General features: G+C 35.6%; 1 protein-coding gene and 1 long non-coding RNA gene across 2 annotated transcripts in view; one reads left to right on the forward strand and one right to left on the reverse strand.

Annotated features, from left to right (window-relative positions):
- The window catches only part of KIF5B (kinesin family member 5B), a 37,134-nt gene extending 16,775 nt beyond the window's left edge, over window positions 1–20,359 (reverse strand). The window contains exons 1-13 of the mRNA XM_006914469.3: window positions 19,784–20,359; window positions 12,831–12,918; window positions 7,334–7,407; window positions 6,960–7,064; window positions 6,395–6,443; window positions 5,781–5,836; window positions 5,600–5,687; window positions 5,314–5,438; window positions 4,260–4,364; window positions 3,827–3,972; window positions 2,972–3,120; window positions 2,336–2,529; window positions 1,421–1,489 (exon numbers count right to left, since the gene is read on the reverse strand). Of these exons, the coding sequence (XP_006914531.1) occupies window positions 1,421–1,489; window positions 2,336–2,529; window positions 2,972–3,120; window positions 3,827–3,972; window positions 4,260–4,364; window positions 5,314–5,438; window positions 5,600–5,687; window positions 5,781–5,836; window positions 6,395–6,443; window positions 6,960–7,064; window positions 7,334–7,407; window positions 12,831–12,918; window positions 19,784–19,909 (1,374 nt within the window). The 5' untranslated portion in view covers window positions 19,910–20,359. The remainder of the gene's footprint in view (window positions 1–1,420; window positions 1,490–2,335; window positions 2,530–2,971; window positions 3,121–3,826; window positions 3,973–4,259; window positions 4,365–5,313; window positions 5,439–5,599; window positions 5,688–5,780; window positions 5,837–6,394; window positions 6,444–6,959; window positions 7,065–7,333; window positions 7,408–12,830; window positions 12,919–19,783) is intronic.
- Window positions 20,360–20,460: 101 nt separating this feature from the next.
- On the forward strand, window positions 20,461–22,352 carry LOC112481866. The gene is made up of 2 exons (XR_003047062.1): window positions 20,461–20,635; window positions 20,719–22,352. It is a non-coding gene; the product is annotated as an uncharacterized LOC112481866 (long non-coding RNA).
- Window positions 22,353–24,414: the final 2,062 nt, after the last annotated feature.

Here is a 24,414-nt window from a genome sequence, read left to right on the forward strand (position 1 = left end):
AGCTATAAAGCAGAGACAGGACATGACAAAAAAAGTGCTTGGTAGTATAGGAAAAAGAGAGATATTTCTATAAACAAAGAAGATGAAATGGAGAAGTGGCTAGGAAAGGTAGATTTTAGTCATATGCAAATTAAAGTAACAGAAAGACAAAGGCATTCTAGGTTCATGAACAGTGTGCACAGAAAAAGAAATTAGTAGATGTTTAGAAGATTTGCTTTAAAATTCAGATTTTCTTTGGGCAACAGGGGGTGGCTTCTGAGCCGTGCCTCAGGAAAATTTAGTATCAGCATATAAAATCTGAGCTGGAGAGAAGCTAAGAGAAGACTACTTAGGAAGATACTGCAATCATCCAGGGTCAGTGGCTTTTAAGTAGTGGTACATGGAAATGCGTGGGAATACTAATAATGGTGCAGAATGCTAGTGGCACTTAGAAGCAGGAGCCAGGGATGCTAAATGTCCTATGATGCAAAGGACAGAACAAAATAATAAAGAATTATATGCAATATTACTAGCTCCCTTTTGAGAAACAAGGCTATAGTTGAAATAAGCATAAAAATAATCTGACCAGGATTAATTTGGCTGATGGTGGGTATCTCTTTCTTATTGAAACTATGCAGTCTTTGCCACCCTTCCCCAAAACAAACCTTAAATGAAGGACCATTTTTCAATGATCCACCCTGCTTTGCAGGTGAGATAAATGAGGCTCCAAACTAGGTGACAAACTAAAGAGACACTTGAAAGAACTAAGATAAAAGTAAAGATGACAGAAATGAACAACAGGGTTAGATGAGGGTAGAAATGTAAAGAGTAAAACATGATTTTATTCATTGATATTCTCCTTCTCACAATAAGTCATACCTCAACTTACCTAATTATTAAAGACAAAGTCAATGGAATTCAGAAATCAGTATTTCTTTAATAATCCCTTTAGAATGAACTTATACCTGTATGTTGACGTGAATGAGTGAGAATAAAACATGTGTTTTCTTATATTACTTCCTTCATTTCCATATGTAAATACTGTACTTTTCATTAATGGAGGAGGAGTCTAAATACTCCAAACCAGTGTAAGTTTTCCCCAAGGTCAATTAAGAAATGTTCTGGGGAGAATCAGGAGACAAAACAGCACTGTACTTCAAAAAGCAGAAGGCAGTTTCAAAAAACCAGATGTATGTTAAAAAAAGTAAATCCTAAAAAGAGTTATTCTCTCCTCTCCAGTAGAGAGAACTCAAATCGTAAGATAAAGTCAATCTTTGCTTCAATCCATATGATGCATCAATCAGGATACCCACAGTGAAGCATGCACATATTCAAAAAATTTAAAGATGCACTCTAGTATACTCAGAGCTCTATAGATTGCTTCATCGTTTGTGTTTAAATGATAATGACAAAGCTTTTCCGGAAACAGTATTCAACTTACTTCTTCCTGATCCAACATCTGTGTCTTCAATTTCTCTACCAATTGGCTCTGCTGATTAATTTCCTCATCCTAAAATTTTAAAGTAACAAGTTAAAAGTAGCCCACAACCTGGTCATCTAATTGTTTCCTAACACAAAATGTAAGATTACTATCCCCCCACCCCCCAAAAATATTTCAAAATCATTTCTCCAAAACTATTTCAACATAGCTTATTTTAATCTTAAGTAGAAACAGATGGAATCTTTTAATTGTTAACTGTAACAGTTTTTTCATGCAAGATGAAAAAAGGCTTATAGATTTATCATGCAATAAGAAAAAAAGCTATCATTAAATACTTTAAATGCTAAAAAATAATTAACATGTTTGAAGCTATTATTGAAAATAATGGCCATATAGCCACATCAAACTGCCTGCCATCTCTGCTTAAAATAAAACAAAAACAATATCAGAACTAGTTTCTTCTAGTCTCTTTCCTGCCTGTTTTCCTTTTCCTGTTTGGTTCATAATTTGATTTTTCACACTGCTGACTGATATAATCAAAGCAGGAAGATAGCATTCTCACTCCATTCTGTTCCCCGCTATCTCATCTCTTACATCATTTTTTATTAGTTTTCAGATCCCTGATTTTAAGAGGCCATTTCATTAAGGCTCTCCAATGACTTAATGCCAAATTTCCTTTACAAAGTTCTTTCAGCTTAAAAATGAGGAGGGAAAAAAGATATGCTTTGTACATAGTTTCTGCATAGAAACGGAAATTGTGATTTTCTATTTTTTGTTAACATAACCATTTCGAAAGGTTAACAGAAAACAAAGATGATGTGTATTTCGTCACGGGGACCAATAATATTGACATTAGAAAATAAACACCTTTGCAAATAACGTTCTAGAACAAAATAGAACATAAACAATACTTACCTTGTCATCTAGTTGTTTGTACAATTTAGCAATTTCTTCTTCACACTTTCTTCTTTCAGCATCAGTAAAGTTTCCAGTAACTCCAATCGTGGTTGCTGGTTTATCATTGGTAATAGTAACATCCTTATCCACTGCGAAAGCTTCCAAGTTGGCTTTCTCTTTGTCAAACTGTTCATCAATAGGCACTGTCTCTCCTACAATAAGACAATAGAATGGTTAATAAAAATTGAACTGTCTAAAGCTAATTTCAATTTTAATTTTGGCTGCTCTTACCAACTTTATCTGCTCAGTCCTTGAGATCTGTAAAGTTGGAATTAACTTTGACTCTCCCCATCTTCTAAATCCAGCCACCAAATCTTATTTTTATTGCTGACATGCTAAATCCAGGCACCTTGCCATTTTATAACTTTTATAGCTTCCTAGTTGGCCTTTGTACTTCTATTTATTATTTCAGGTAATATAAGAATTTAATGTAAAAGGCTTTATTCATTTTTATTTGATGATCCCTAATGCCTAAAAAGTGAAAATGGATATGCTTTGCTATTTTTATTTATATTCACATCTGAACCTCAAATTTAGAAAATAGCTCTAAATCTGTATTCAACAACTGAAAATGATAAATTTTTAAGTCATTACCATTACGCCACCGGTTGAGTTCATTTTCAAGCCACTGAATGGTGTTCCGTAGGGTCTTATTTTTTTCTTTTTCTCTTTCATACTTCTTTTTCCATTGTTCTGCAGTTAACTCTACATTGACACAAACTGTGTTCTTAATTGTTTTGGCCCTAAAGAAGTGATTGAGGAAAAGAAAATGTGACTAAAATTACTTTCAATTGATAACTAATCGTTCTATGTAATATATGCATATATGGCTAAGTAATTTAACTTAACTATTCTTGTCCGGTTAACTGACTAAACACTAAGAGCTGTAATTAGTTTAGTATAGTGTTTATTTAAACCTCAACTAAATTTGAGTCAGGCCTAATATTTGTGAAGAGCTTTAAAAAAAAAAAACCAAGCTGATGAGGATGAAACACAGGGGCCTATATTTTTACAATTCATTTGCAAGGCTGAATTAAGAAAAGAAATTATCAATGGAAGTCAGAGATAAAGCCATCATTATTTTCCTAGGCTAACCTCTCATATCGATTATTTGAACTCTGTTATACCAACAGTTTTAACATAGGATTATATTTGTCAGACTTGTACTGTATTACCTGATGCAATGCTTATTTTCTTTAATGCTGAATTAAAACTTCTTACATAAATTTAACTAAAGTTAACATTAGACTTTAAGGTATACAAAAACTTAATTCAAACCCAAGCAGTCTAAAAGATAACTTACTTGTATTATCTGTCCCTCAATTAAAAAGTTGTGTCTATAACACTAACAATATGCATTGATTGAAATAATATGCACCTGATATTTTTCCTAGATTTAATCAACAAAAAGGCCTATCTACATTCCAACTTTGAATTTTCTTAACAAACCTTTGGCCAAACAGGAGTGTAGATTTTGTTTCAGATTCATTGTATGATGATGGAGAGCAGCAAATTACAATAGTGGTTCTACAGTTCCCGCCTAATGAATCTTGAAGGATTCTTGTCATTTTACTATCTCGATATGGAACATATGTCTACATACAAAAACAAAAAACAGAGAAGACCAATGGGTTTCTACATAATAAAATCTGTTATAGAAATATGCTATTTTAAATAAACCACAAAGTGATTTGTTATTTTGTTTAATATTAAGATGGGAACTAAGATATACATACTAATAGTACAAAATAAATTCCTACGAGACAATGAATTCACACATATTGATTCAAAAACAGTGAACCTCTCACACACTCAAATATGTGCATATATATATAGAAGCATATATTTAAGTAATTCCCCATAAGAAGACATGTATACTTACACTACCCTCAGCCAAAGCAGAAATGACATTCCCAAGAGCAGAAAGTGACTTGTTGATGTTCTTAGCTTCATCCAGCACAGCACCTTCAGCTCCAGTTTTACTAACCTATACATAAGATTACAAAAAAAGAAAGAAAGAAAGAAAAAAGGAAAGAAGAAAGCTTCATGACTTTATTTGCCAAGTGTTTACTCTCAGGCACAACTATTTCTAAGGTATTACTCTTTTGAGAACATAAAGTAACTATATGCATGACAAGAATGTGAGACACAAAATTTTATTTTAGTTTGTGCCCTTCAAAATAAGTTGTGTCTAGCACACTAACAATGTTAAATATCTTCAAAATAACCAATTTACATGTACATTTATAGTTTACTAATTTGCTATTCCTCTTTGCTACATTAAAAAGAGGAACTTTTTAAAATTTTCTAAAGCATAATGTTGTTAATGGAACCACAGAAGCAGCAAACTTGCTTCTTTTATAAAATGCATATATTTACAATATGTTAGCAATATTGGCTGAAGAAATGACCTCTCAATTTGCAAAATTAGAGACAGACTTTAAAGGATGTATGTAAGATGTTCGAGTAGAAGGCAGTATCATTCTAATCGGCAGAAACAAAATTAGGAGAAAAGTTAAAATGGTCATAATGGTCAATATTAAAACATTTGAACTTATTTTGACATAGAGTCAGATTATATAAGACTATAATAATAAAATAATCATCTAAAGAAAAGAAATAAGTACAATCAAATCAGAAAGGACTAATGGATAAGTTACCATTTTTCACAGGGAGCTCTTTGCCAACATGGATAAAGAGATACTAAAAATTAGGAAAAGGATACCTAATTAAATTCATAATGACATAAGCTGAAGAAGTTCTCAATAAAAACATGCATCTTATGTCAAAGGTAATATCTATTGGTTGAACTGGACTATGGTCCAAGTAATAGTGATTTGGAACTGATTATTGAGCTTATGTAATCATAAAGCACTGGCTTCAATGCTTTAACTCACAAAAATGCTTAGATATCTAACAGAATATAAAGATTTTACCTTTTCACTACCAGCTAAATCAACCAGATAAAGTTTTCCACTCAGCTTTTGTTCCGTTTGCGTGTTCTCTTGTTTTACATTAATAAGAAAAATACTGTGACTCCTAGAGCTATGTTCATTCATATCTGCAATGAAATTACACAAACAACTGTAAACAAACATAGCTTTCCTTTTCTAATAATTTCTAAAGCATTATTTGATAAGAAAAATCTTAAAATTAATCGACTTGATAAAGGTATTTTAAAAGTTTTGTACTTTAATTAGTGTTAATAAATATTCTACTTACTTGTAACTGCTACATGTCTGTTGGATTTTCCTTCATCTATGGTATCCATAACTTCATCTGGACTACATACAAAACGTTCTGTGCATCCCTGTAAAATAATTTTTTAAAGTATGTCAATATCCTGAAAAATTTTTATTAGAGGACTTTTCTAAACATTCTTTCAATATTATTTTATAAGTACCTTTACATATGGTACTCGGTTTTTATCTTCATGAACTGAAAGGTTGGTCTTTGAAACTGAAAAAGAAAAAGGAGTATTAGCAACTCTCCTAAACTCCAACACTGGCTGTGAAATTCAATTGACTGTTTCTTTCCCAAAGTAGCTTAATAAGATAAACTTTAAAAACATGAAAACATCACCATTAAAACCCTGTAGAATAGTGGGAAATTTACATAGAAACCAATGCAGCAATATAGAACCTTAAAGCCAATTCAACCTCTACCATCCACATTTTGGAAATAAAAGCATTAAGCCAGAGTGATGTGACCGTTTGTCCATAAACAATATATCTAATTGACAGCTGATAGAAGACCAGATAATCAGGACTCTGGTTCTTTAACTCAGTTCAATGCTCTAATTACTACTTAAGAAGCACTCATAAATATCTGCTTTAAATAAGTCATTCTATGTGTCAAAAGGCATTCTTCCAAAACTTTAAAAGATGAATTTTTAAGCGTTTGTTTCCTACAACTTGTCAATTTCATATTGGTTACTAAGAAATGGTCTCACATTTACTACTAAAAAAAGTAACACATGCTATATTAAAATGATCAAAGAGCAAGAATTTAACTTACCATCTAATAGGTCCCTTATCTTATCCAAATAAATTTCAAAATATGAAACCTAAAGGGCAAAAAAATAAAGGAAAAAGGATTAACCAATTAAAATTATAATAATTTATTCATTTATTCATTAAATATTTACTGGGGTCTAAGTGCCAAGTATCATCTAGATTAGGGGGACAGAGTTACCAACAATTCAGCCATAGCTCATATTCTAACAGGAAGACCTAAATTCATCAAATTGCTTTTATAATTAAAAACCAATTTCCATTACATATCTTCATCTGAAATGAATTAGACTAGTTAGCATAGTAAGAACCTTTGAGTTCTACAGTAAAACAAACTCCTTTACAAAGAAGGAAGATAAGACAAAAGAGACAGCTAACTTGTTTAATTTGGTATTCTAATGTCAGATGAGGAATCCAAGTTTACTAACTCTAATGATCATTATACCTGTCCATAAAATAATTTTCAAAATATCTTAAAATACTTTTGAAAAGGAAATTAGCATTTATTATTTTTTTTTGAAATCGACTTATTCTAGGCATAAAATACAACCTTTCCCCAAGGATTTTACCTTAATATGAAATTCCAAATTTTCATCCATGGAGTAAATATAATTAAAAATATCTTGCACTATTCTTGGAATAATTCCCATGCCTTCCGGATCATGAAGTTTACCCTAAACAGAAAACAAAACTAGACTTTTTAAATTGATGTATGAATTAAAACTCAAAACTTTCAATGTACAATTTATAGTCAATAGAGGACAGGAATTTTAATTGTTGTTATTTTTTGATGAAAATGGCTCTACAAATATCTAAAATACTGTATATAAATACACATAAAACCTGTGGTAAATTACATATAAATACTGTAGTTTCACAAATAATGACTAAATGTACTGTCCGTACTGCAAATTACATCCAAATACAGATTATAAAATATTACCTCCATTGTGTGTGTCTTCCCAGAGGATGTCTGTCCATATGCAAATATTGTTCCATTATATCCCTCAAGTACATCTGCAAGAAAATAAGAGATTTTATACTCAGGGGCTTTTTTCCCTTATGAGTCTTAGGAAATTACTTCAGAATGTTAGAAAACACTAAATAATTCTCACATACATTAATCTTGTTCCTATCCATGCATAATCAAATCTAATAAAATATTTGTGGGAAGAACAGTGAGAAAGATTCAGATTGTCTTTACACTAATATGAAATAGTGTCAAAGTTTAGTACATGAAAGATTTATAAACACGTTAAAGGAAATAAATAACAGTAATTTTCTTAGTGATGTTCCATCATAGCAATTACTTTCTCTCCAGCCCAGATTACTTTCTGTGGTCAATAAGAAATTTTAAATTCTGTTGTTTATAATCACCACATATGTCAGTATACATCTCAAACGCAATTTACATCTGTATGCCAAAGCTTTATGTTGACTTAAAAGAAAAAAATGCTCTGCCAATTTACATACAAATATTAATTAGCATTTAGAAATAGGACTATTGATTGGTGGTTAACAAGAGGTTAAATCTCAAAAATCCACATACTCCTCCTTATCCAAATTATAACAAGTCCAGTTCTACCTCAAAATCAATTATCAGAAAGTTTCCTGTGAAATTAAAAATATCTTTTCTAGCCCTTTATGTACTCCCAAAGCTACCGTTAACATTTAAGTATCTACCTTTACTAAGTTAAAGGGACAAAAAAAGAGAATATGAGTGAGCGAGGTGATCTTTTGATTTCCAATTTTCGAGGATTCCTTATGTTCTGTTTTGGTGACAAGAAAACTATTATGAAACTATTTTCTACTCTAGAGAAACTCTAAAAAGAGAAGCCTCTGTTAGAAACAGCAGATGGTAATAGTGGAAAATAAATTAGTAAGCAAGCCAATTCTTGTTTTCTCAATTGATTATTTAAAAAAAAAAAGGATCCCCTCATTGGGCAGAAATATTTGTTAATGAGAAAAAGAAGGCATCAGTACTTCCCTGGGAAAATTGTGAGAATTCAAACATTTTTAACTTTTTCAAAATCTTTTTTGGTTTTAAGGAGGAAAGCAAAATAATTTCAAGAATCACATTTAAAATAATTTGGGATGGTAGTACTTCTGTCAGCAACTCTGAAGAAGAAATAATCTGGAGAAAAAAAACACTAGACCCTTTCAATTCGCTCCCTTTATACCTAACAGTTCTCAGTATGTCTATGTATACCCTCTGCTTAAGATCTTTTATCAATCACACAAAATCTAAGCATAAATTCTAAAATTTGTTAGATCTATAAAAGATTCGTTCATGATATGAGCCAATTACCTGACTACCACCACAAGAGGAACTTAATATTTGTAGGTGAATGAGTGACTCTCTCAAGATCACATTATTAGCCTATGTCTATATGATATCACAGTAATTTATGTTACATGAAACTATTACACGAAGGATCCTAGGATAATAAATATATGTAACACATTCAGATTTGGAACTTTAAGCATAACTTTAAAATTTTTATGATTACAGACTTTATGGATATTCAACATTCTCAAATATTTACTGAGCACCTGTGATGATCCAAGCTCTGCTCTGGGTGGAGGGGACACAGCAATGACTGATTAGGTGATTTCTAGATAATGTCTTGTGTCACCAAAGCAATAACATTTTTATCAATTAGGAAAATATTTTCTTGCCTAGTCTATTTCTTGCAAAGTCTATTCCTGACTTTCGACTTTACAGTGATTTAACTCCCAATATTTTATTTAAAAAAAAATCTAAACATATAGAAAAACTTAATAAGCTTTAATGAACACCCTTACAACCACCACCAAGATTTCACCATAAACATTTTATTCTACTGTCTGCTAGCCATCCATCTTATTTTTTTAATGTATTTCAAAGTAAACTACAGACTTCAATACATTTTCACCTAAATACTTGGCCTTGCATAGACCATTAACTAGTATTCAGTATTCTGCAGTTTTATTCCTGAGTTAAAATGTACAATGAAACATATATATCTTAAATACGGATCTTTAAAAAAATACAAATATTTATCTATTTGAGAATCCTAGAAGGGACACATCTGTAATCAGATAAAATCAGGCACTTTTTGACCTGGTTTGTTCCTTTTTTCAGCTCTATCTCCCACCATCCTCCCCCTCACAATGCCATTTTTATTTGTAAAAATGGTCAAATCTGACCATTTCATATGGTTAAACTTCACAGTTACACTGTAAGTTGTTCTCCACACATGTAGTACTCATCTCATATGGGGCATGCACTATTAGTCCATGTGTCATCTCTTTACCTGGAAGGCATCCCTCCCTCTCCCTATTCTTTGTTTATATTTTAAGACCAGCTCAGGCTCTATTTCTTCCTTCAGCTGAAACTCCATAACCCACCTCCAAATAAATCTAGGTAAAAGCCTCATCCTAAGTGTTCTTATAGCATCTACATTTAATCGTAATACTTATCAGTGTATATTGCAAGTGTCAATTTACCTGTCTGTCTTCCTAACCAGACTGTAAAGTGGAGGCTGGGCTGTGTTTAACTCTTAGCACAGTGCCTGGCACTTAGTAGGAACTCAAATGTTTGCTGAATGACTATCATCATCACTAACACACAGAGCCTTTCCAAAGCCTCCCTCCCCTTTTGAAATACACTTTTTGCCATTCTTGTCAGAAACAGGCATAGGCGGACAACTATGGACAAATAGTACTTCTTTCATTATTTGTAAACAATTTAGGAAGTGAGACAACAGCATATTACTTTCTAAAAGTCGCTTAGTCTCTCTGAACTTCAGCATCTTTACTTGCAAAATGTGTGCTTAGGGGAAAATAATTAGAAGTCATCATATAAATTATTATTGTTAACATCTGAGAACGTACGAAGTGTCAGACTCTAGTAATTTTTCATATATTAATGTATTTCTCACAACACTCTATGCAAGGTACTATTTTTAGTCCCATTACTGAGGAATGGACAAGAAATAACTTGCCTATAGTACCATAGCTAATAAGATGGAGCTGGGATGCAAACCCAGTCTTGGCTTCACATACATTCCCCTAACCACTACACTACCCATGAACACAAGAACTAATATAAATATATGGCAGGCTATGTCTGGAAAAATTAAATGTCGATTCGGTGGCAGACAGTCCAAGTCAGGTAGCCATGGTAGGAAACTGAGGAATTTATGAAGGCCTGGTGTTATGCCTGCCATAAGACAAGTACTAAATAACTGACAACTACTTCATACAGGGGAAACAAACTTTCAGACATCACTCTGATTCAGAATTAAGAGAATACAAGTGGTAAGCCTGTTCAAAAAAAAAAAAATCTATCTAATGAATCTACAGAAAGTTATAGATTTGCATAGAAATGTACGAAAGAATGCAACCTTGGTGGACTACCAGGGCCCCCAGAGAGTACCAGCTGCTTCAGGTCACTCCTGGTAGCTTCTCATCAAATCTACAACTCAGAAGAAATACCAGCTGGCTCATCATTTTGCCAATCCTTGCCTACCACCAGTTTCTAACCATGGCCTTCCACTTGATGTGTTTGCCAATGACTATCGCAAGTTCAACCTGCCATGTATTTATTCCTCACACCTCACCAGACACCCACCACCTACCCTCACCCCATCTCTCTCCCTAAATCTGTTATTTAATTGTTATTGGTTAGCTCTGCCACATTCATACCCTTAGCTAGTCAAGACTTACTAGCCACTAACTACATCTAGGCTCCTCTAAAATGGTAAAGAGCATATGAGTGAAGATAAAAATAAAAAGTCACAGCCAGGTGATACCTTTCTAATATAAATTACAAAGCTGGCATAGAAGCAGGAAATAGTGACAGCTCCTATTCTAACAACTGCTTGAAGTCTAATTTTGTAGAGTGAAAATATCCTAGGCTATGAATTACCCCAAGTACAATTATGGATGATTAAGAAAATAACTTCCCTTCACAGAATCACACATTCTCATTTTATGAAGATTTCAGCATCCAGAACATTCTCATCAATGCCATTCCTGTTTTAATACTTGGTGGTTTCAATGACCATATAGTAGCTGTTCACACTAAAATTCCCTGGTCTCAGATCCTTGACCTAACTTTTTCCATGATCTTATCTTTTACTCCTTCAGATGCCAACTCCATGGTCATACTCTAGTATCAACTGCAACAAATCTTCGACTCCAGTGAGACTATAACACACTAATCTTACCATCTTTTTTCACTGTTCCTCAAATCCACGCCTCTCCATTTCCTCCTTCCCTTTACCCACCTTAGATCCCATGGTTCACCACTATCATCACTCCCTTGACAACACCCTCAATTCTCTTGCCCTTCTTTCTCTCTTTTGTACTCGCCTGGAAAAATCCCAAATGGGTACATTTGACTCTTCAGGCAGCTAACCTCAAGTGGGCCCTTAATGCTGCCTGGCGCTACTGCCACATTTTCCTAATCCATTCACTTCTATATTGCTTGATAGCTGACTTAATATCTTTTCCTAGAACCACCTCTTGCATCTTCTCTGTGATAACTCTGCTTCCTATATCATAGACAAAATGGAATTAATATGAAGAGAACATCTACATTTTCCTTTCATCACATCTTTAAACCTATTTCTATCCATAAACTCTACCCTCCCTCTTGTTACTAGATAAACTGTCTATGCTCCTACCTAATCCTAACCAGTCCACTTTTATACTGAATACCAACCTTCCCAGCCTGGTGAATGCTACAAGAGGATAGATTTTGCCTCAATCTAAGAAGCACTTTTCAACAACTAGAGCTGTCAAAATATGGAATAAATCATAAAGTAATGGCTATTTAATTGTAAAATCCCTTTGAGAAAAGAGATTTCTATAACTGGAAGTCCAGATATGATTTCTATGATTTTAGAAAATATAAAATTGAAAAATATCCTAGTACAAGTCAATAGTATTAACTGGAATGCACATACTTTTCTTATCCTGGACAACCTCTGTTAAATTCCTCAAAGGTTCCTCTGCTGATACAAGATAACTCTTTGAGAAAGGAGTAACAATGAAATGGAAGAATGACATACTGCCATTTTCTACTACTTTTTAGAAACCTGTTTAGCAATTTTATTTTAATTCTTATGATACTATATTTCTAAAATTGCTACTTTAGAAACTCTCCTGGGAATATCTCGTAGAAATGCATCTTCCAATCACACTATAGTGTAACACTATAATTCTTAAAAAGTTCCTTCATCAGGTACTGTATATAAATTAGATCACAGAATTTGAGTAATAGTATGTTTACTAACAGTATTTGACCTTTTATTAATTAATTGCTGGAGAAAGTTGTTTAAATAAGAAGAATGGGGCATTAAAATAAAAAAAAGAATCTTGGGTTAATGGGAAAGATTATAAACAAAATTTCACTTATTGCTGGGAAAACTTAACAGATGAAATATGTTTACCTTTAACAATCTTCTTTGCACAGTCATTATACACTTGCTCTTGAGATGTGTTTGACTGGAACACCCTATCAAATGCATAAGGCTTGGTCTGAAAAAACAGAAACAAAGGTTTCAACAAATTAAAGATGAATGCATTTCTAAGCTCCTTTAAAGATATATATTTAACCTTCACAATAGGATACCTTTTATGCATCACTTCATGTCACAGAATCTTTGTGGAAGGGATCTTAGGGATCACTAAGTACAAATCAACTAAAATAAACTCCACAAAAACAAGAATGTCTGTTTTAGTCTTTGTTGTATTTCTAGGGACTAGCACAGTAATTATAATTTGCACTACTATGGTAGGCACGCAAATATTGCTGAGTGAATTTTTATTTAATGAGTGTCTACTCTGGCAGGTGTTGAGACAATATTTTCAAACTAATATAATACTGCAGGTAAACTAAAATCCTGAAAGGTACAAAAGTTGTTAATGACAACATTAAAATTAAAACCCATATTTCCTGTCTTTTAGTTCAGGGCTCCTTCAGCTTTACTACAACAGCTTTTCAATCATTCATTCATTTAACAAACATGTATGGAATGTCTATTGTGCTAGACGCCATGCTAGAATGATAAGCGAGACAGGTTCATTCTCTGTTTTAGTGAAGCATAAGTTAACAGTGGGGCAGACATCATATAAATAATTAAGTGACTAGAATTCTGAGTCAAACAACAGTGTTATGAAAGTACTATGAGAACATCTAACAGGAGAACCTGAGTCTGGGGGAAGGTGAAGAATGTCAGGAAAACACTGGAGAAGGGATGTTTAAGAACTTCAGAATAAGTAGTATCTGGCCCATTGTCGCTTTCTTCATTATTAGTTATGAGGGAGAGTGAGTGTGGCTAAGTAGTCTAGGCACTGGGAATAGGATGCTTAAAAATCCTAACGCAGAAAGGAGCTTGTAGCATTCAAAAAAACCAAAGGATGTAAAATTTAAAGTATAAAGAACAAAGATCAATGCAATTGTCACCACAGTAAAAAAAAAAAGAAAAGGAAGGAGAGGGGCAAATAACATCTTACTGTTATTTTGAAAATAGTTTTGACTTTGTGAAACCCCTAAAAGGATCTTGGGGACTCCACCTTGGGGACACATTTAGAGAACTGCTGACGTATGAGGAGTCAGAGGCACAGAATGAAAAATCAGAGTATAGTGTCCATGCAAATCAAGGACGGAGTGATTGTGTCAAATATAGATTTAAGTCAAATATAGGAAGTGGTTGTTTCAAATATAGCTGTGTCAAATATAGAAGTCAAGGCAAAACTGAAAAGTAGCCAATGACAAAGGTCAGATTGGAATGGGTTAAAAAAAAATGGACGGCAACCAAGTAGAGCAGAAATCTGGCTGTGGGTCTAAGAAAGACATTTTTTTAAGGTGGGCAAGACCTGAGCAAGTTTTAATGCTCACAAAAACAATTTAGTAATCTAGGCGAGAAAAGTGAGCATCTAAAGGCGAAAGGAGAGGGGGCAAGGGAGCTCTGGGTATTTGGAGGTAAGTGTGTGCCTATTCTTTAAAGTCTCTTCTAAAAGAAAGAAAGCTGAGCCCTAAAATACAAAACAATCATGACTCCAGAAAAAATTCTTAACATTATGGAAGACTTTCTAAATCTTAGCTAAAAACAACAACAAAAAAGAAACAAAAAAGACCTTACTTTTACCTGTTATCCCACAATCCCCCTCCCCCAAAGCTTAGAATAACAGTAACAATGAAGCAGATACTTCCAAAAGGGCTATCAGAAACCATTCCCAATTCCCCTATTCTCTTGCAACCTCCCAGTGGAAAGCCAACCAACTGCTAGCCTAGTCTTCTTGCAAGTAGTGGCCACATGACCCAGTTCTGGATACTACGAAGTAAGTGATGGTCTGCTGGGAGGCCTTGGAGAAGGGTTTTGTTTTCCTGATGATAAAAAGGACCAACTCAACTGAAGCTGCCTTTTCTCCTTTCTGGAGCTGTAACATCCACCTTGCAAAAATAACACAAGTGATGATACAGAGAATAACATATTAGTAAGTAGTAGCAGTAGAGCTTGTCTCCAGCTTTTTTCTTTACAAGAAAAATAACCTTTCATTTACTTAAACCACTATCAGTTATTTGTTTTCACCCCACAGTTGAAAGCATTTCTGACGGCTATACTAAAATGACCTCACTTTGGCGTCAATTAAAAGTAGGCATCTCAATGACTGATTATTCTTTGGCTAAGACAACATAAAAGTGTCCTTTTGTTAAAATGCCACTAAGACATTAACATTTAAAATCTGTAAATGTGGCTAAAAAAGACAACCTACTGTTTTACTTTTCAAGATGCATTCATGAGAAACAATTTTGAAAACACAAATACAATCAAAATAATAACCACTCAGAGATTAATCATGCTAATATTTTTCTATGCATAAAGGAAATAATTTTCCCTCTTCATTATCTAACAAAGCATATATAAGGTATCAGATACTGTAAATGAGGAACACTTTTAGAAATAACATTTAAATAATACAGAAGGTAGTGTTCAAAGAATAGAAGGTAGTGTTCAAAGAATAACAGAGGATAAGCCTGGGTACTCTTGAATACCAAGCTAAGAAGCTATGTACATGGATCTAATGTAAGTAGATCAAGTAATGTTAACCGAATTGAAATGGACACAGCCTCTAGTCTTAACTCACAACCTGGTGAAGAGATTGCAACTAGTTAAAATATACATTCAATAACCGATATGTAAAAAATCTGTATGAAAGCAAAAATTAAACAATGATTAATTCCAATTTTGCTTGCAACAAATAGAAAAAAGATAAATGAAGACAAATGCATCCTTCGAAAATAAGCCAAATAGTAAAATTTTATTAAAACACTTACTGAAAGAACACTACTGAGTTTTAAGTCCTTATCTCCATCATTACATCTATAAAAAAATAAGTACTTGTAGACCATATAGAAAGAGATATGCCGAAAATAACGGGTAATTGTAAAGCCTGCCTCACAAGTACATTATGCAGCTGTTTACTATAGACAAAATTGCAAACTATCTCTACAACCTTATTAAAGTATGACTATAAAGACACAAACAAAAATAATTAAGCTGGGATTCAATGATTTCTTTTAGAAGTTATATCATTGTTAAATAAAAAATGAACTTAAGTGCTTGGTATTAAGTTGATAAAATAGACTTTTTGAATTCCAAAACTAAATTATAATTTTATTAAGTAAGGCAAATTTTTGATTAGAGAGCTAGCCATAAAGTTACTAACTGACCCTGGCTTCCTGGGATGAAAAACAAGACCTGTAAAATATAAAACCTATTTCGAATGGTCTATAATTAAGGCACATTTCTGACCTAACAATCTTTCAAGTAAATTAAACAAAGGAAACTTCAATATCTAGACATCTGTATTTTAAAACCTGGTTCCTGGCCTTGAAATGCATATTATGCACTCTTTATTTCTATGTATCTTCAAAGACATTTCCAAACCACAAGATGCACTGACATTTGACTTAGGCTTCAAGGGAACAGACTAAATAAGAATAAGTTTATTTGAACTGCAATCATACTTTAGATTTGTTAAGTGAAGTGGTTCCTGTTTGAGTCTGCACAGACCAGGCTGAACACCAAATTAGGATATGAGACCCTTCTGGCAAGGATTCTGAATAGTAACCATCAGATAACAGGGGTTTATATGATACTAGATTTTCATTAGACATTGTGGGCTAACATTCCATAATTGTATGTAACGATGGCTGCTTAAATTTTTAATTTTCTCCCGTAAAGGTAATCAGGATCAAACATCAAATCACCATTCACTTGAAAAGGGAAACTGTTGTGCTGTAGTCAAAGAACTGGGGATGACAATCTAATTATGTTTATTCTCTAATTTCAACGAACTACAACAGCCTGTTTTTGGCTCTGGCAGCCTCTATACTATTCTATGTAAGGAACAATGATTAGTAAAAATACTTAATGCAAATGGATATGTTCTACTTTTATGATGCATAGATACAGGAATAATTTTTTCTATGGATTTTTCTGTTTTCAGTAGACTTAATTGAACTACATATGGAGTTTCCCTTGTCCTTCCTTTTTTGTGGATATCAAGTTCTCTTAAAGCAAATAGATTCTATGGATTTCTCTGTTTTCAGTAGACTTAATTGAACTACATATGGAGTTTCCCTTGTCCTTCCTTTTTTGTGGATATCAAGTTCTCTTAAAGCAAATAGATTCTATTTGTATCATTTTTCATAAAGTAATTCATTTATTTCACTCCATATGTGATATGTAAAGCACTTCACCAAGCTATTACAAAAAAGAAACTATTAAAGATCACAGAACACAAACAAGATTACAAGATTTGCCTGCAATGGGATTGCATGATATTAAAATAACTGATTACACAAGTAAAAGGAAAAAAATGTGGACAAAATATTAGAACTCGAATTTAGATGAAAATCAGAATCCTTAAAAATTATTTTCTACGTAAGTATTGATTATACTTACAATTCAGTAACATTATAAACCAAAATAGTTATTCTTTAAATTTTGATTAACTAGAAGACTGTGTACAAACTTTTAAAATCATGTTTAAATAATTTTATTTTAAATTCTGCATTACAGCAATTCCTTCTTAAACTATTTTGAATCAGGATCGAGATCCAGCAAAAACAAAACAAACCAAGATTTTACCTAGAGACTTTCTAACTTCATTTCTCCCAGTAGCCCTTATAAATTACCAACCTTTAAAAAATAATTCATTTTAAACACTGAAAAAAAGGTGAGACCTCAGAGTAATTAATGATGTACTATATGCAAAAGATTAGTTCCTGAAAATAATGGACATATTGCCTTACATTTCTTAAAGCTTTGTCACTCAGCTGTAATGTATCTTTGCTTATTCATTAAAAAAAAAAAAAAAAGACTAAAATGCTTGCCAGTTTACCTAAAGGCCAACTTAACTGCTATCACTGATTCATAAGCTCAATCATCTTTCCATTATTTCTAATAATATCATTTAAATGTATTTATAGTACTAAGGAAACATGGAAGGAACTTATAACTTTATCCAAAGAAAACAACCTAACATAAATATGTGCTTCCTGTGGTAATTGTTTTAACTCTTTCTTTGTATTTTGTCATGTTTGCACTGTATCAGAAGGCTGCCTTCTTCTAACCTAACCTTAACACATTTTGTGAATCCTAAATTCTATCATTCCAAAAAACAAATCTAGGTGATATTTAGATTTGTGTAAACACACCAAAAAAAAATCTGAAGAAATGAGATAGTCTTAATAAAAATCTAAAAGAAAAATAGCTTTCACGTGTCAACCACTGCTGAGGCAGAGTCATCACAAAAACTGAGAAAACTAGTAGCCTCAAGTTTGCCAAGTAACGACCAAGGCCTTGCAAGTCTCCTCTGGTCACACATAAAACACATCATCCTAAAGGAAAAGGATGACAACTTCTGTGCTTAACTTCTTCGCCTCACTATGATGTCATTTACATCAAGTTTTTCTTGTGCACTTGTTAACAAAGAACCAGCTTGACAGTCTTCACACTGTAGTAGCTGGCAGTTGTTAGTAACCTCATGACTTGTTTGCCAAAAGCCTAACAAGCAGCGTGAAACAACTTTTAGACCTGAAATTTGGAAACTTTAACATAAAAACTAAAGAACTTTAGTCCTGTCTTAATAGGTCCAATGCTTTTAATCATCAAATGATATCTCCTGTGACTCCTTTGTCCTATTTACAAATTAAACTGTCCAAACAATATGTTAAAGATGGAATATGCCATTAGATAAAAATTAACATTAAAATTTTGTACCATGATAACAATGTAGGAAAAAGTTCTGTCACATGGAATTATCAAGAAAGATTTTAATTTTTAGTTACAGTTCACTATTCTGTATGCAGTATCTTATTATCCATTTTAATCTCCTTGAACTCAAAAAAATCAGCCTTACATTCTGGCCTCCTTGGTACTCTTTTAGCCACCTCTGGTTATGTTATGTTTTTATACTACAAAAAGGGACAATATATCACCATCCTTGGGATTATCAAAATCAAAGTTTTTCAAGGTTGGTCTTAATTGTAGAAATGGGAATCTAATACTAACATGAACTCTAGTTTACTGGTAAAATTTTATCTTTTTTATAATATTCTTCCTGATATACACACAAAAAATTAACACTCTTACCTAGACTGTTACCCGACAAAACCTGGCCTTTCTGAGCACTTATATGACCCAATCTGAATTGGCTCCATCTGTAAACAAAATCGATCACTCTGATTTCAAAGAAAACTCACCTATTTCTTTTTATAGCCCTCTATTTGTCTTTTTCAATTGTTAACAAAAAGCGGGTGGTTAAACATTTGAGGTACATTTGTAGTTTGGTAGTTCTTCCTCCCCCCGAGAGATAAACACTATGGTTCAACACGTAGTTGTGTATACGTTTCTACAAAACTAAGTATCTTTACTGTTTAACATACAGTAGGGCTGATCTCATAACTAAACGTCTCTAGCTTAACTTTAATCTTACTTACTTATTTTAAGAATGATAAATTGGGGGTAGTCTATAACCCCAATAGCCATCAACAACAGACAGTAATTGCACACACACAAACAGGCAAGTGAATATACACTAAACTTGCTCCCCGACAGTTCCTGCAGCGCCCCAGGTGGGGGAGTGTCCCAGACTGAGACTAAGGCGCCTCCCGTCTCCCGGTACTGAAGACCAGGGTGGGGACGAGCCAGGGAACAACCGCGGAGATGTGCAATCTCCCTGCTCTGGGTTATCTGAACCGGCAAACTCCACCAGGGACGGTTAGAGCACCACTGCTCCCTCTACGTTCGGCACCTCGCCACTTCCCTGAACTCCAGCCCAGCCAGGACCGAAGGAGAGGGACCGAGGGGTGGGGGCGGAGGTCACTCACCGCGATCATGACCGTGTCTTCTCCCTGAAACTTGGCGATGTATTTATCGCCGCGGTTCACTTCAGAATCGTTGAGAGGTCTGAAGCGACACATCACTTTGATGTTGCACTCGGCTGGGTCCGCCATCTTTCTCGCTGCCGGGGCCGGAGGCCGGGAGCCACTCCCCGCCGCTCAGTCTTGAAAGAAGCGGGCCTGAGCTGAAGGTACACGGTCGCGAAGCCGAGAGAATCAGGGGTCCGCCGCGTCGCGCTTCCCCAGGCGGGGGCGACCGGGGAACCAAAACACCAAGGGCCGGCACCGGCAGCCGTCGCCCTGAGGCTCACTTCCGATCTATCATGGCAGCCATGGCGGCGGCGGCACCGGGTGGAGCGTTGGCGGCTCCTCGGCTTCTCCCTCGCCGGCCTGAGCGGGCTGCGAGGGTTGGAGGGATTCCGGAGACCGGGAGGGTGTCCCAGTCCTCCCTCGAGAGAGCAGGCTAGGCCCACCGTTCCCTCACCCGTCCGCTTGCCGGTTTGCCGGCTGCCGCGCGGTCACTGCTAAGGCCGCCGCGGACCCACGACGGGACAGCGAGATGGGCGGTGCGCAAGGACCACTGCGCAGGCGCGGAGGTCCGGACGCCCCAGCGACCAATCGGTGCCCGCGCCCGGACGCTCCGCCGCCCGGCAGCCGCTCTCCGCCCGGCGGTCGCAGATTCAAGTTTTTCTAGCCGCTTTCTTGTAGAAGTACCTTTGGTCACCCGGCGGCTGCTCGCACTACAATTCCGCTGCAGAATTTCCCAGAGCTGAGGCAGACGCACCTAGCTTTCTTTAGGGAAGAATGGATTTGTTAAAACTATTTTATGTTGTCGTTCGGGTAAATAAACTATATTCCAATAAGAAAGTATTTGCTTTCTATTTGGTCTGGAGAGAAAACTGATTCTTAGTCTGTTTTTTCAGAGCTCTTTGCCGGAAAAAGGAAGATTTGAATGAAGGGTGGAACATGGCTCTGGCTTAAGAGGTTGCTCTTTGAGGGAGCGGATTGAGGAGACCGGAATATGAAAGAAAAAGGAAATTTCTAACTAAGAAATGAAGAAGGTTGTTGAAAAAAGGTGGAAGACTACTGTGAGGTGGAAGAAGGCCCTCAGTCAATGGGAGGTCTCTCTTCCCCGGTAATAAATATACGAAGCTCATCAGGATCAACACCGGAGGAGTGACTGACCTGGAGTGTAAAGATGATTTTAAAAGGCCTGGATAAATTTGTGGATTTATCTGTAAACCACAGTTGATTTTGCCTCCTACTTTTAGAAAATGGTTACCATTATGGTTCTTCATATGGAAGTTGCTCTGAAGTGCTGTGGAAGAGAACTACAAGGATAATTAGGAACCCTTCCTCTGGTTCCCAGTTTTTGTTTGTAAAATGCCCTCCAATGCCCTCTGTCTTTGCCAAATCACCCTAAAACCTCCAGAACCGAGTTCTTCATTCAACAAATTCAGGTTTATTGATCCACTACAATGAGGGAGAGCTCACACCAGAGGAACTGTGGGGCATCTCCCCAAACAAAGGAAAAGATGTAGTTACAGGGTGTTGGGGGGAGGGTGGAGTTCAGGTAAAATTTAAATGAAGTTGTGTTTTGATAGTGTTAAAGAAAAAAACACAGATATAAGTGTAGAACCAGCTCGAACTGGCTGTATCCTGTTCCTAACAAGATAATTGAGTTGTTTTTCTGGGACAACAGAACAAAACTGCAAGTTATTCAGCCAAGCATAAGCAGAGGAGAGAATTTTGACTTCCCATTACATCTTGAACCAAAGTTTCACCTCACCCCCAACCCTGCCTCCCACAGAAGCGAAAGACAAGAGAGGACCGGAACCTGAACACCAGGAACCCTTTCAGAAGTGGAGGATCCACCGTCTAAGAAGATGTAGTGCTGAAGCCCCTTACCATGTCTAACCATAAATGGCCAAGTTCCAAAGCTCTCCAATTGCGACTTGCCCTGCCAGTGCTTCTGCATACCAGCCTGTTCCCCTCGACCCCTTAAATACCTCTCTGAACTCTGGGTCAAGGAGACAGATTTGAGCTCTGCTTCCTGTCCTCTTACTATCACCCTCACAATAAAGCTTTTCCTTTTTTCAAAAGCCAGTGCCACAGTGTTGGCTTCTATGAGCATGGGGCAGCATTCCCTTGCTCCAGAACACAGGCCCAAAATGGTGTTACTAGTGCTGAAAGCACAGGATACCAAACCTAGATTTAATACCTGATCTAATTGCAGTTTTAACTTCTCCCAGAAACACGGCCTTAACCAGTATGGAATTTTCTGATCAAGCACCAGTAAGATAGTCACATAGGCTCTCTTCATCCCCCATAGAAAGAAGAGGCAATCTACACAATATAAACACTGCCCCTTCTCTTCCCTCTAAGAAAAGATGTCTTGGCCCAAAAATAATCCTTTCTTTTCTTTCGCTAATAGCTCCCTTGCCCACCCTTCTTTTAAAATACTTTTATTTTGTACAACTTCGAGCACCCTTCTAATTGCTAGATGGGATGTTGCCTGACTCATGAATTGCTTAATAAAGTCATTTAGATCTTCGCATCTACTTGGTTGAATTTTGTTTTTTAACAATAGCCTCTAAGCAAAGAAGAGCTGTGATATCAGGTCTGGACTACAAATGGCCCCAAGATCCTGTTTCCCCTGGGACTACAAAGTTAAGGTAAATGTGTTATCTTCAGAAACCCCTGTCCCAAAGCTCTGTTCCTGGCTTGAAAATCAATCAAGGCTGCTTCCCTTATGACTTGGATCTTCCAGACAAGTGTGGGATGTTTTATTCTTACTGATATAACTTCCAACAGTTTCTGATAGTCTATGATTTTAGAGAACAAAGTTTTCAGTGTGCAAGGAAGCAGCTGTAAAGTCAAAAAAGAGGTTGTGCGAGATAACCACCAGTTTTCAGCCTTTGCAGCAAGATCTCCTGAAGGCTCTGCCCTCAGCCTTCTGCTCTTTTCTTTCTGAACTCTTTCAATAATTGCTGGAATCTCTTATCTGCAACTCTGACCTTTTTGCCAATGTAACATTCCCGTCTCTCCAGCTGCTTATATAGGCCACCTTGTTTATGATGCTCTACCTATAGACAAAAAAAAAAAAGGAGTTTTATAAAAATAACCTCACATTTTTTATGATCTGATCATAAATTCCTAACTGGGCATGTCGTGGTGGGTAGTCGTCATTCCCCATGTCTATAACTTCTTTAGTGAAAGGTTTTAAGCCAGCCCTGTCCACTGTTCTTGTGCATCTAGGTTAGCATACCTTTAAAATACCAAAAGTAATTCCCCTCGAAGGGGATTTTAAACCTCAAGAGAGCACAGGGTCTTGTTAACTATCCTGTAATCCAATCCTCAGCTTGCTTTCTCCAATTTTTCCTATGTCCTATCCTTAATCTCAAATGCATAAAAGAAGTTATAACACTGTTATTCTCTGGAGCATTTGAGACTTTATTCCCTAGCATATGTCATCAGTTTAGCTCAAATAAACTCTTGTCAAAATTCTCTACAGGTTTGGACATTTCTTAAGTTGACAACCTTAACCTCAAATTTAGCATTCCAGAGATGAACTTAATTATCCTCTACTCCCTGCCAATACTTAATTCAAATACTCAACTTTCCAGTTTTTATAACTAGAATCAGCATTCTTTCATACTTTCAGACTAAAAAAGTTTCAGTCACCTATAACTCCACTATGTCTTTCATCCCCTATACATGCAAAAGAGGAACATGGTAGTCTGTATCTGAGGTTCCACAACTTCCATCCCACCGTTCCTGTTTGTTCTCTGACTCAGAAGATCTGGGGAATGATTGCTCTAGAGCAGTTATTTTCAAATTCTACTCCATGGAGTAGAGGTTCGAAAAAAGTGGCTCAGGAGATTTCTTGGGTATGAGGAGAAAAAGGAGGCAGATGGAAGAATACAGGAGTGAAGCTCTGGGACCCCCTGCTGCTCAAGGCACTTTGGTAGCTTTTCAACTCTTGTTTCTTCCTGCTCAACAGATTCTGGAGGCTCAGATTTATGAAAACAAAATCCAGAAAGGGAAGTATCTGCAAGAGCCTTCTGCTTTCAGATCTGATATGGGAAAGGGAACACAAAGAGCCTGACTCTGCACAGCACCAGGAAGGAGAACAATGCTATGTGAAAAACAAAATATTTCTAAAAATTGTCTGTCACGCTGGCAAGGAATAGAGGTATGAGACAATATGATTGAAGAAATATGTTATAGGGAAACGAAAATTGATTTAAAAAAATCCAACTGGCTAATCCCAGTTTTTCTTCCAAATATAGAAAAAACTGTGATTATTCAACACTAGTAGTGACACAGTAGGTTTCCTTGAGAATAAAGTTTGAGACTCATTAACATAATTTTTGACAAAAATGTAAGTGGTACTTGCACCTATACAGATTTGGAACATTTAAGCTCCACTGTGGAAGTTAGTCACCAAGGATGGTCCTCCAATGAACCACCCATACTTGAATTCACCCTGTTGTGTGGACTGTTTCCTTGAAGGTTGGGCTTTGACTCACTTGTAACCAGTATAATGTGGCAGAAGTGTGACACTGCATGCTATCTGAGACTAGGTGAGAAGAAGCCTGTAGCTTCCACTTGGTCTC

This window comes from Pteropus alecto, unplaced genomic scaffold (assembly GCF_000325575.1).
Source record: "Pteropus alecto unplaced genomic scaffold, ASM32557v1 scaffold605, whole genome shotgun sequence".
Classification (NCBI taxonomy): Eukaryota; Metazoa; Chordata; class Mammalia; order Chiroptera; family Pteropodidae; genus Pteropus; species Pteropus alecto.